The sequence below is a fragment of the Hippopotamus amphibius genome, chromosome 3 (assembly GCF_030028045.1).
Source record: "Hippopotamus amphibius kiboko isolate mHipAmp2 chromosome 3, mHipAmp2.hap2, whole genome shotgun sequence".
Classification (NCBI taxonomy): Eukaryota; Metazoa; Chordata; class Mammalia; order Artiodactyla; family Hippopotamidae; genus Hippopotamus; species Hippopotamus amphibius.
The window spans coordinates 21,612,661-21,625,662 of record NC_080188.1 but is presented as its reverse complement, the minus strand read 5'-3'; the positions used below and the strand labels follow the sequence as shown (position 1 = coordinate 21,625,662).

The 13,002-nt window shown below is 37.9% G+C and overlaps 1 protein-coding gene across 4 annotated transcripts in view; it reads left to right on the top strand.

Annotated features, from left to right (window-relative positions):
• Positions 1-13,002, top strand: part of ATP8A1 (ATPase phospholipid transporting 8A1) — a 220,683-nt gene that overhangs the window by 93,695 nt on the left and 113,986 nt on the right. For all 4 annotated transcript variants that reach the window (XM_057729004.1, XM_057729006.1, XM_057729005.1 and 1 more), the window contains 3 exons: positions 1,602-1,684; positions 7,235-7,284; positions 11,325-11,394. In XM_057729004.1, coding sequence (XP_057584987.1) covers positions 1,602-1,684; positions 7,235-7,284; positions 11,325-11,394 — 203 coding nt within the window. The remainder of the gene's footprint in view (positions 1-1,601; positions 1,685-7,234; positions 7,285-11,324; positions 11,395-13,002) is intronic.

Below are 13,002 nucleotides of genomic sequence, written 5' to 3'. Positions count from 1 at the left end.
TGAGGGGATTCCATAAAATATGTGTTAGTGTGGTTATCATTATTTAATACTTAGGCTAATTTTCAATGTAAAATTGGGTAAACAGTCAATTTGGTGATTGTAAGATTTCAGGAAAGAAGGAAACTTTTTTAATAAGTGTTTTAAAATGTATTGTAAACCAGCATCTGTGACCTTGTAGAATGTACCAAATTCCTAAAAAGCATAAGATATATCTCATATTGTTAGCACAGAGACTATGTGAATGTTTTACCCCACACCCTTCCCTCAGAAACAAGAAGGTTTGGTATAACATGGTGATGTAAGTAAATAATATATAATACAACAAAGCATCAGTTCATTTATATCCATTTACATTGACTCCTCAACATTAGTATTAGTTTCTCTACATTAAACATTTTACGAGGAAACGGATGAAACTTAAGGCAATTTTGTGCCATTCATTTTTTTCCCAGTTTTATTAAGAAATAATTGATATATATCATAGTATCCCTAATACTTATTTATCGTATAAGTTCCCCTTTCCCCCACCCTCCACCTCTGATAACCACGTCTGATCTCTTTTTCTATGAGTTTGGGGTTTTTTTTGTTTTTGTTTCCCTTTAGATATCACATATAAGTGAGATCATACAGTATTTTTCTTTCTCTGGCATATTTCACTTAGCATAATGCTTTCATGTCTATCCCTGTTGTTGCAAATGTAGGATTTTCTTTTTTTTTTTTTTGGCGTCATTCATTTTAATAAAGGTTTTCTAGAGAATATGCTGGACAAAGGGGTACATTTAATTATCCTTCTTTGATGTGTTTGGCTAACAGTGAAACTTAATCTTCAGAAATATGACTCTGGGGTCTATACGTGTCTCAGATTCTTTTTTTTTTTTTCACCACAATGACATCAATTTATTTACTGCTAGAAGATTTCTGTTTCATTTATGATGACAAGTTACATAGGCCTAGTAAACCAATGAACAGAAAGCTATGTCCCCACATGTACCCAAGGTGATTAATCTCTTAGATTCTGAGGACACAATAATTTGAAGGTGTCACATATCACAATCAACACTGGTGATTATTGACTATATCTTCTTGGATGGACCCTTTGGCGGGATTGACTCATGCCAAGCAGAAAACCTCCATTATACATTATTATAAATATGACTTCTGTCGTCAGTAAGTGTTGGAAGCAGAATCTATGCCCACAGTCTTCTTAACATTTGCTTGATTTCATCTCTTTCTTTCTAGATTATGGGTCCAAGAGGGCAAAAGACTTTTTTTTTTTTTAATTTATTTATTATTTTTGGGGGGTACACCAAGTTCAATCATCTGTTTTTATACACATATCCCCGTATTCCCACCCTCCCTCGAGTCCCCCCCACCCTCCCCGTCCCAGTCCTCTAAGGCATCTTCTGATCATTCTACTCATTCCCTTGGCATTGTCATATAATTTTAAAAGAAGTGGATTTCAGTAATAGAAGCCAGACTAAAAAGAATTTTAATTATTTTTAAAATTAAGCAGAAAATTGCATTACAATAATGGCTTTCTCTTGTATTTGGGGTAATTTTTTTTCACTATATATTTTCTTTCTCCTGTTTTCCTGAAACAGATGAGGGAGCCTTGGTCAGAGCAGCCAAACAACTGAATTTTGTTTTCACCGGAAGAACACCTGACTCAGTGATTATAGATTCAGTAAGTTACTTATTTTTAAGTCTCTTTTTTTTTTTAATCAAAGCAATACATGCGCATAGCTTCAAAGATAAAATAACACCAAAAAGCTCATAATAGAAGTTCTCCTCTCCGGAAGCAACCGCTTTCTATTCTTTTAGATGTTTATTCGGGCATTTACATATCTTATACATTTTTTAATGTTTGATGAATGATATTTGTTTTGATTCTTCAATTTTAGACATATCTACTGACTTTCTATTTGATTATATTAAATGAGGAGTTACTTCTCTTGACTCACCATCCCTTCCCAATAGTATTATAATTATATTACAGTGTGGTTAAGCAAGTATTTGGACCCAGATTTTTAAATGGGCAAAAGACTTGAGCAGACATTTCACAGAAGATATACAAATGGCCAGTGAGCACACAAAAACACATCATTAGTCATCAGGGAAATGCAAATTAAAGTCTCAATGAGATACCACTACAGACCCACCAAAAAGGGTAAAATTAAAAACCTTGGCAGCACCAAATGCTAATGAAAATGCAGAGCAAGTGTATCACCTGTATACTGCTAGCAGATGTGTAAGATGGTACAATCCCTTGGAAATCCTTTTAGAGTTTTCCAACACAGATAAACATGCACCTGACCCAGGAGTTGTACTCATCCTTACCTGGGAGAAGTGAAAACATACGTCCACAGAGAAATGTCTCATGGAATGTTCATAGCAGCTGTATTCTAAGTAGCCAAAAACTAGAAACACACCAAATATCCATTACTAGGAGAATGGACAAATTGTGATATACCATGGAATAGCTAAATGACAAAAAAGAGTAAACTATTGATCCATCAACAACATTGATAAATCTCAGAAACATTATATTGAAAAAAAAGTCAGACACAGAGGAGTGCATACTCCTGAATTTCATTTATGGCAACTTGAGATAAGGAAAAAGTGATTTGTGTGATAGAATTCAGAGCAGTGGTTGCCTCAGTGTCAGGGAGGAGATTGGAAAAGAGCACAAAGGAATTCATGGGACAGTAGAAATATTCTGTGTCTTGATTGGGTGGTGGTTACGCCAAGTATACCTTTGACAAACTATGTAATTTTCACTGAACTACATATTTATATACTTTATTGTATATAAATTGTATCTCATTAAAACATTATTTAGTGTTTATATTATTTTGCCTGTACCAGTGTTCCTAGCAAAACATCGTTATACTCAGTATTTTTTTTTTGAGTTAGATATTTTTTTAAGCTCTTTATTGGAGTATAATTGCTTTACACTCTTGTACCAGCTTTTGAGGTACACCAAAGTGAATCAGCTGTATTTATACATACATCCCCATATCCCCTCCCTCCCGCCACTCCCTCCTGCTCTCCCCGTCCTGGCCCTCTAAGGCATCACCCATCAACGAGTTGATCTCCCTTTGTTATACAGCAACTTCCCACTAGCTATCTATTTTACAGTTGCTAGTGTATCTATGTCTATGCTACTCTCTCACTTCATCCCAGCTTCCCCTTCACCCCCTGCCCCCCCAACCCCATGTCCTCCAGTCCATTCTCTGCATCTGCATCCTTATTCTTGCCCTGTTACTGGGTTCATCAGTACCTTTTTTTTTAGATTCTGTATATATGAGTTAGCATAAACTGTTTGTTTTTCTGGCTTACTTCACTCTGTATGACAGACTCTAGGTCTGTCCACCTCATTACATATAGCTCCATTTCATCCCTTTTTATGGCTGAGTAATATTCCATTGTGTACATGTGCCACATCTTCTTTATCCATTCATCTGCTGGTGGGCATTAGGTTGCTTCCATGTCCGGGCTATTGTACATAGTGCTGCAATGAACATTATGGTACATGTTTCTTTTTGGATTATGGTTTTCTCTGGGCATATGCCCAGTAGTGGGGTTACTGGATCATATGATAGTTCTATTTTTAGTTTTTTAAGGAACCTTCAAACTGTTTTCCATAGTGGCTGTACCAACTTACATTCCCACCAAGAGTACAGGAGAGTTCCCTTTTCTCCACACCGTCTCCAACATTTGTTGTTTCTAGATTTTTTGATAATGGCCATTCTGACTGGTGTGAGGTGATACCTCATTGAGTCTTTTTTTAATATAGTGTTTCCAGATACAAAATTATCTCCCAAAAGTAAATTTTTTTCTTTATTTTCTAAAGATAAATTTCGTGTCTTTTTCCAATTGCTGATTTTCTTTATACCTATTACTAATTGTTCCATACCTTCTTAGTGCACTTTTATCAGCATGATTACCCCAGATAACCTGCCAATGGGCAGTTGTTTCCCTGAGACATCTTTCCTGAAACCCTCCCTTCTGCTTGGTCCGGGCCAGTTTTTCCTGCTTCTTTGGTACTTGGAATTCCTTTTGATTGGCTCCTGTTTTGGACTTTCCATTTCCTGTAAGTCAGAACTTCTTTCTGGTGTTGATAGAACTGGCTGGTGTTGATAGAACACATTTTCTGTCAATTTCATTCTGTCGAAAAGGCGTTATAGAAGCAGAAGTCACAGTAGTGACTCAGTAAACCCAGCTCCAGACTCAGGGCTCGAAGCTGCCCTGGTGGACAGTTCAGTCTTACTCATGGTTGACAGGAGGAGTCTCTTTCCTGTCTCCCCGTGAGTCTCTTTAGCTCTCTTCTGTGTTAGATTTTTTTTCTTTGCTCTTGTCTTACTCTTATTTTTGTGGAACACGTTCTTTATTGTCTTCTTGAGAAAAGGTGCATTGAAAGTTCTTTGGTTTTTTGTTTAGTCCTTTTAACTCTAAACATTTTTTATCCTGTCTTTCTACTTAATTGGTAGTCCTGCTGAATATAGAATTCCAGGGTGGAAGTCAGTTTCCTGAAGAATCTTGACTGCTCCTCTGTCTCCTGGCTTCCAGTATACCTAACTGAGAAGTCAGAAGCCACGGTGACTCCAGTCTTGGTGACTTGTCCACCCCGTCTCTCCGGAAGATTGTGAGATCTTCTTTGTCTCAAGAGTTCTGAAATTTCACGAGTGTCCTTGGTGGCAATAGTTTAACCCATTGTACTGAGCACTGAGTGAACACTTTTCCATTTGGAAACTGATATCCTTACATTCTGGAAAATTGTCTTGAATGTGTCTGTTCATTTTCCTTCCCTCTTTTTCCTCTGCTCTCTCTTTTTAGAATTCTTGAGTGCATCTTTTAACTTTGCTGTCCTGCTCTTCATGTCTTTGCCTTTTTGTTCTACTTTTTGGAAGTTTTCCTCTTTTTTTATCTTCTCAGACTTCTGTTGATTTTCTTTTCATTTCTGCAATCACATTTTTGGTTTCTAGAAACTTTTATTGTTTTTTCAATATTGCTTTTTTTTAGTAGTTCTTGTTTCAAAGGTGTCATGTTACTTCTCTGAGAGGAATAATGATAGTTTTTTTAATGTAATCTTTACTGGAATATAAAATGGTCTTAAGCTGCCACTATAATTGTTTTGATTATTGCAGTGGGAAAATCATACTTCACCAAAAATCAAATGTCCACTTTCAGTGTTCTTTTCTGGAGTTTCCCATTCTCCACTTAAGAGGAAAGCACAGCATCTAATTGCTGCAGCACTTGCACATGGGATGTACAACAGACAGTGCTAGGTCTGCGGCAGGAGCTTCAATATGCAGAATAATAAGGCCAGTCTCCTCCTGTGTCACCAAAGGGCAGTATGCAGGACATAAATATTAATCACAAAAACATAGTAATTGTACAAGCAGTGTTTTTTTTTTCAAACATTTTCTTCATTTGCTTCACAAATCCCACTAAAAAGCACATACTGGCGAGTACAGCAGTATTTCCAAAGGTATGAAATTTGTAACCAAAAGAAAAATATATGTAGACATTAACTTTCATATTTAAATGTTTTATGCAAACATTTTTAGAAACATCTTGGGGATTTTGAATACAATTCAAAAAAACTGTGGATAAAATAATTTCCTCAGCAAACATTTTTACATTTCTCATTCTATACAGTTGGTTTTTGCTTTGACACATTTTACCCAAACATTTAAAATTATTTCATTGCCCCACTTGGGTTAGGTCATGTATCCATATGATTAATTATTTCCAAATGAATTACAGAATTCCAGTCTTTTTCAGATGAGCATAGTAATGAATTTAAGTTTATTAAAATCAGCTTCACATCCTCTGCCTGACATAAAATACATAAAGTAACTTTTCCTTTTTGCCTCTACTGCTTCAAGTCTTTTACTAATGTCAAAAAGGTAGGAATCCGATTGAATTTCACATCCTTTTCCTCCCTGTACAAATTTTGCTAAAAGTTGAAATAGATAATTGGCAGCCTGAATAATTTGCTAATTACTTAATCCAATCTCTAAAAAAACCCTGCAGGAAGTTTTATGCCACCGGGAAGCCACAGTAATCAAGTTCCAGTGATACAACAGAAAATGCCCATAGAAAACGTATGACAGACCACTTGATTCTGGTGTTGAAACCAAGGGAAGAAGCATCTAGGACCTGTCACCAGCCCCTCTGCCCATCAGGAAACCCAGAATCTGACCCTCCACAGGCCGACACACGTGTTTTCTTTTTGAATTCTCTTTCCTCCACATCACTCTTATCTGTTTGTTTTGGGTATCTGTGATCCATGTTAATAGCTGTCCTTGGATGTCTGTTAATCTTTGGTTTTCTCGTAGTTGAGAGTAAAGAACTTCAAAGTTTGTGTGGCGGTTCTGAGCATGAGAGGGTGTTTGCCAGCAGTGGGCTTCCCTGTGGGGTGGTCTGGTGGGATTCATTTGGGAAATCGTGGTGGTCTGTACCTTTAGGGCCTCTCTCAGGCTTGGGAATTCCCTAGAGATTCGTCTTCTGATTTCCACCTGGAAAGGTTTGGCTGCCAGATTATAGGGGGCTGAGTGGGTTGGGGGCATTGGGGCCGAGCCTCTAGTACGAATGTGATAACAGTGCTGTATCTTCAAGTGTGCCAGTCGACTTCTAGACAAAAGAGCCTCTGTTTTACCCTTTACAGAGCAAAGCCTCAGTCTTCTGCCAGTATGCAGGAAGAGCCAGTGCCCAGAGCTGCTTTTCCATAGCTCTTTCCCAGTCCTCCCATTTCAGGCCCATCTTTTACCTCCCAGTTCTAGAGCTACCAGCTAACTATTCCACTTCCTTAAGCCATTTGTGGATTATGTGGTACAAATCGGGTTGGTTCTCAGCTTTCCCCATGGCTACCACAGCCTTTGAAACTGCATGTATCTGCCAAGAATGCATTTCTCACTGATCTGTTTTCTAGCTTCCAAATTTTAGTCCTGTTTTCTCTTTTCTTATTTTCCTACCATTTCAAGTTTCTTCCTTCTTAAGTGTTTTTTGTAGTTTTGGTGGGGCTTTGAGAAGGACGAAAATTAAATGTGTGTATTCAATCTTCCATCTTAACTTCAAAAGTTAGTAAGTTCAATTAAAGATGATGTATTTCAGAAGGGACGATTTGTTTGTGTTGACGTTTTTTACATTAAAACTTCATGACTAGGGTTTATTTCTAAGAAGCCAAAGATTCCAACTCTATGTAATCATGTTTTCCTTTCCTTCCTAGCTGGGGCAGGAAGAAAGATACGAATTGCTCAATGTCTTGGAGTTCACCAGGTAAAACAGTTGCTCTGTGGTTTGTATGTGTGACATAAATTTCCCTCCATTTTTGTTTCTTCTCTTTGAAATAACTAGAAAGTATGTTTTATTTTTATTTAAATTTATTTAGACCAAATATTAAATTAAAATATTCAATATAATTTTTGTCATATCTGTAAGTAAATCATAAACAGCTCTCTTCAGAGTCTTTTAAGGCATGCTTCTAGAGGCAGTATAAAAATAATTTTGAACATAACTGCATCACAACTGTAGGATATAGGACCCCGATAGTGATCTGGAAACACTTATACTTAGTGGCGCCAAAATTGATGTAGAACGAAAATGAATTGGAGTCAGGACCCCACCATTCCAATGATGTGCTCATTATAACATCGAATTGTCTTGGGGATTTCAGAAACCATACCCATCTCTCTGTTAGGGATAAAACCAGTTGCCATGTAGTAGGAAAGGGCAGAAAGCAAAGAGATTATTTAATTACTTTATTTCTGAAGGTAAATAAGAGAAGACTTCCATTATGAGCAGTGATGTCGCTGTGAGTTTCTGGCTCTTTATTCCCACATGACTGTGTAGTTTCCCAACTAACCTGCATTCTTGGGGCAAAATGGTCTCAGCTACAGACAAGAGAGTCTTTAAAGATTGTATCATTATTCAGAGGACACTTAAAAATATCTTCAAAATATATATATATCTCCAAGGCCATAACCAGGAAGTAATGGTGCTGTTTAAGGAAATGAGTGTCTGCCTTTTTTTCTTGAACTTTTCCTACATAAGGCAAGTTTGTACACTAACTAGAAGAGGCATTTCCTTTTCTGTCCCAGGATTTGTTACTGTCTTGGTTAGGAGTGACCACATGCCAGTGGTTAATATCAAAAGTAATGGGATCTAATTTATTATTTAAACATTGTTTTTTTTTTTTTACTTGTATGCACTGAAAGGCTCAAAGGAAATGCATAAGAAGAAGCTGGATGATTAACTGTCATAGAGTATTCCCAAAGTATATCCCCCCATCATTTTTTTTCACATCAAAGTGACTTTTTCCTAAGCCTACTGTGTTATGTCTGTAATATAAATAGTGTATCAGTTAGCATTTGGATATGTTTGTTTATGAACACATACTTAGAAACATTATGTAAGTGATAAGTGTGTGAAGAAAAATAAAGCAAAGTTATCAGCTCTTTCAGGGTTCTGTGATGGGGGAGGCTTAAGGACGAAAGTGAGAAAAGTGAATGTGCAGGTATTACAGTCGTCTCTGAAAGACGTGAGTGGTTTAGACTAGGTTGATGATAGAGAAAATAAAGTGAAGTTAACAGAATGCAGATACCCTTTGGAGGGATGTCAGGGGGCCCTTGGGATGGATTGGATGTGGCAGGAGAAAAGGGGCGGGGTGGTTAGGGTTCCTGGCATGGGTAACTGGGTGGATAAAGGTACTGTTTACACAAATGGCGAATACAGGATAGATGCTGAGGATGAGGTGTTTGAATTGTTAAGTTTTAGATGCCAGTGAGATATACACATGGAGGCATCAGGTAGGCAACTGGTTATAGAGGCCTGACACATAAAAGAGAAGCCTCTGGCTGAAGTATAAATTTGGTAGTCGTTGACCTGTAAATGGTATTTAAAGCCATGAAAGTGAGTTGGATCCCCTGGATATAAAATAATAGAGTAAGGGGAACAAAAAAGGCTGAAGATTGAACTATGAGTAACTATAACTTCTAAGGGTGGATTAGAAAAAGGGGACTTAGCAAAAGAGACTGCTTTGTGGTTAGAGAAAGAGAGTGTAAGAGCACAAAGCCAAGAGAGGAGGAGGATTTCCAGGAGGGAGTGGTCATCTGTGTCAGAGACTGCTGCAAGGTTAGGTAAGACAAAGCTGAAAGTAGTTGTTGGATTTAGATATTCAACAACTGGCGAAGAGAGAAGCAAGGTGGGAGTGACTGGGGAATGGAGCAGTGTGGGGAGGTGAGTGGAAACTGTGGGTGATGATTATTTTGAGATGTTGAACTATAATGGGGAGTAGAGCATTGAAAAGGGATGAGTGTGGCTCAGTGGGGAGGGTTGTTTGGGGTGAGTTTCCTACAAGAGAGACTAGGACTGTGTCAGTACTGAAAAGAAGGATCCGTTCCAGGAGGAGAAGATGCAGCTTCAGGGGAGAGCAGCACAATTTTAAGAGTGAGGTGACCAGGAAGGAGGGTGAGAGAAGGTTCACAGCACATATGGAAGGAAGGTCTTTGATAAGAAAGAAAGTGTTCCCTCCATGGTATCCAGAAAAGAGACAGAGGATGGTCCACGGTGGGTAAATGTGCAGGTTTTAATGGCAGAAAGAGTAGGGATTTCTTGTTGGAGGCTTCCGTCTAGGTGATTGCAAAAATTCAGAGGGTCAGGAGTGACAAGGGCACATTGGAGACAGGATGGAGAAGTGCTCATAGTCCTGCGGGCAGACAGAGTGCAAGCTTATTAGAGAAACGTAGGTGACAAGGCAGCGTGGAGCACCCAGAGATGTTGGGACCATGTGTTTACTAATCTCTGGCTGGGCGACTTTTCTCCAGCAAGGTCCACCTACTCTGATGGACCACAGAAAGGGTTCCTATTCACCTAGGATTTGGGAGTTTTGCCAGGAGAAGAAAAGAGCAAGGAAGTTGTTGAGTTTGGGACCATGCCATCAAAGCTAGTTAAGAGAGACATGAATCATGAAGGGCTGAGGGAGAATATACGGATGTCTTGACAAAGGGAGCCCAATTAAATGTAGTCCTAAAGCACAGGAATGAAGATCAGAAATATTACTACAGTGGGGATTATAGATGGGGAAAGAGAGGACTAAATATTCCTAGACACTTCTGAAGGAAATTCCAGGCTGAATGCTGTGACACCAAATCTGACTGCTGTATTGGACTCATCTCAGTTTTTCAGCCACAGAATGTTATAAGGTGACACAGATAGACACAGACACTTGAGAAGGCTTTTTTACTCCTGGTTTCTGGAGAGAATGCTTATACACACTCACGCTTGGTTCCTAGTGAGGCTTATCCTGTGCAATGCCGTACCCGTTTACTCACTTCATTGTTACTTGCATTCTCTTTGCTGATGCATTAAAAGGTGTTGTATGTTTGATAATTTTTATCTGTCTATACTGCCAACACAATTGTTTGTGCTCATTAACTAGAGTTTGTAATATAAATTAGGTTTTTTACGTAATGCCAGTGGTTTGCTCGTAATCATTCAAAAATGAGAGTTGTGAAGGCTTAAGTGGGTTTTTTTCAAGTAAATTTATTTATTTGTTTGTTTATTTATTTATTTATTGGCTGCGTTGGATCTTCATTGCTGCACGCAGGTTTTGTCTAGTTGCGGCCAGCAGGGCTACTCTTCATTGCTGTTCTCAGGCTTCTCATTGCGGTGGCTTCTCTTGTTGTAGAGCACAGGCTCTAGGCACACGGGCTTCAGTAGTTGTGGCTTGAGGGCTCTAGAGTGCAGGCTCAGTAGTTGTGGTGCACGGGCTTAGTTGCTCCGCAGCATGTGGGATCTTCCTGGACCAGGGATCGAACCCGTGTCCCCTGCATTGGCAGGTGGATTGCTAACCATTGTGCCACCAGGAAAGTCCCCTTCAGTGGGTTTTTAAAGTGCTAGTGTTTGCCTTTATGTGTGATTGGATGTGTACTTAAAATTGATTATCATTTCTCTTTTTAATAATTCATCGTAAAAGATACTGGCTTAAATATTTTTTAAATCTGAAAACATTGAACTGGAACTCTCCTTTATCCTGGTGGGTATTAACTCTTGGAGGTTTCTAGGGAGCTATTTTGTAAATTATTCCCCCGGGGCAGCAGATGGTACCCTGGTGCCTCAAAAAAAACTATAATGTAACTTTCAAAGGTACTCAGCTATATACCCAGGAGATGGTTTGTGTATGTGGAAAGATTGGGCTCATAATTTGGTCAAGTTTATTTTTTCACTGTGTGTATGAAAATATGTGAGACGCGACAAATGTATAGATGCAGCTTCTCACTACGATGACACGTGGTGGACAACCTCTGTCTTTCTTTCAGCGCTAGGAAAAGAATGTCAGTGATTGTTCGCACTCCATCCGGGAAGTTACGACTTTACTGCAAAGGAGCCGTAAGTTTTTAGTTTTGTCTTTTACGGTTTTGATTTATGATAGTTTATAATGTATGTGTTAAGCATTCTGCTATGGAAATGTAACACAGATGTTTAGCCTGAAGTTGCTGACATCCACTTTGGGTGGTGTTTTATAGCAATAGTGTTCAGCCTCTTCTGGTGAAATATGGAATTCCTTCTGGGTAAATTTGGTGCTTTGAAAAAGTTTGGCCTAGGTTATTTATATAATTCAATGTTTGGTACATAATATTTGAGATATGTTTTCTATAAATATGTTAGAAGACAATTAAATACAGAAAATATTTTAAAATTGAGTTAGAAATGTAGCGACCTGTACCAATTTGAATCTAATTTTTTAAAGGCCCTGTAAACGGGAAAAAAATGGATCACAATTACTGCTATAACTTCTTCATATGGTGATTCCTATTTGTATTTTATTTGCATTGTTTTAATTATAACAGAATTTCTAACTATTGGTTGACTGATATATTGGCAGGTTATACTGACAGAATAGTAATAAGTCATTCTAACTGAGTTTTCCTAGTTAAAATATGTTTACACTCATGGAAAAATAAGAAGTCTACTGCCCAGAACCTTTTTTTTTTTAATTCTTAAAATTAGTTAATATTTCCCTCATGAATTATCCTTTCCATGTACCTAGTATACTTGGAGTAGTCAGGTAACTTACCAACTTGGAACTTTCCAATTTCAACTGTAATCAATAATCTTGCTTTATTGTATGGAATTTGGAAGCTGAACTTATTAAGAAACCCAAGCTTATTATTTAAATTCCTGTTGAGAATGTTTTTCAGTGCCCTGTTTTAAAGCATAGAAATGTAATTTTTGAATGCCTTGGTTTTAAGAATTTTGGTAGAATTATTTCATGATGTCCCGTGAATTTAGTTTTAGAATTCCTTTGGTTGTTGATTCAAACATCTAACATTTATTTACTGTGTGCATTTTATCTACTAGACTTTGCACCAGATTTGGGGGTTAGGAAGATAAGACCCAAAATTTGTCAGGAGCTTAAGACTACTCAGGGAAATATATGTAAAGAGAAGATTAGGATACAATCTTAAGGTATATTGTAAAGATCTTCCACCTCCCAGGGGTAACATTAAGTGTTGAAGTAATGAAAAGAGCCCTTGAGACCTCCCACTTTAAACAGTTGGTATGTGTCCAGTTTAACTACACCCAATCCACGTCCCCTTTTCTTAGTTTTGAGTAATCCAGCTAGAAACTTTGTTTGGAGCCTTAAAGCACTGAATAAAAAATAAAAACATTGGACTTCCTTTTTGAATAATCATGGAGATAGTTTGCATACAGTAACTTGTTTATTGCATTGTTTCCCTCTACTTCCAAATTAGCTATGCTATGTGGTTGAATGCTAAAAAGGAATAAACATGTAAAACAGCAAGGTACATTTGAGAATTGCATGTAGTTTGGCAGGGAAGAGCAGAATGTGAGGTTGAGCATGAGTTAAGTCATGGGTTTTTCATGCTCAAGAATGTGTTCCTTCTTTCTGGATCATTCTGATGCCATTTAAGAGGTGATTTAAAGCACAAGAGATGCATAGAGGGTTAGCAGTTGAAGCTGTTGACTACTTTC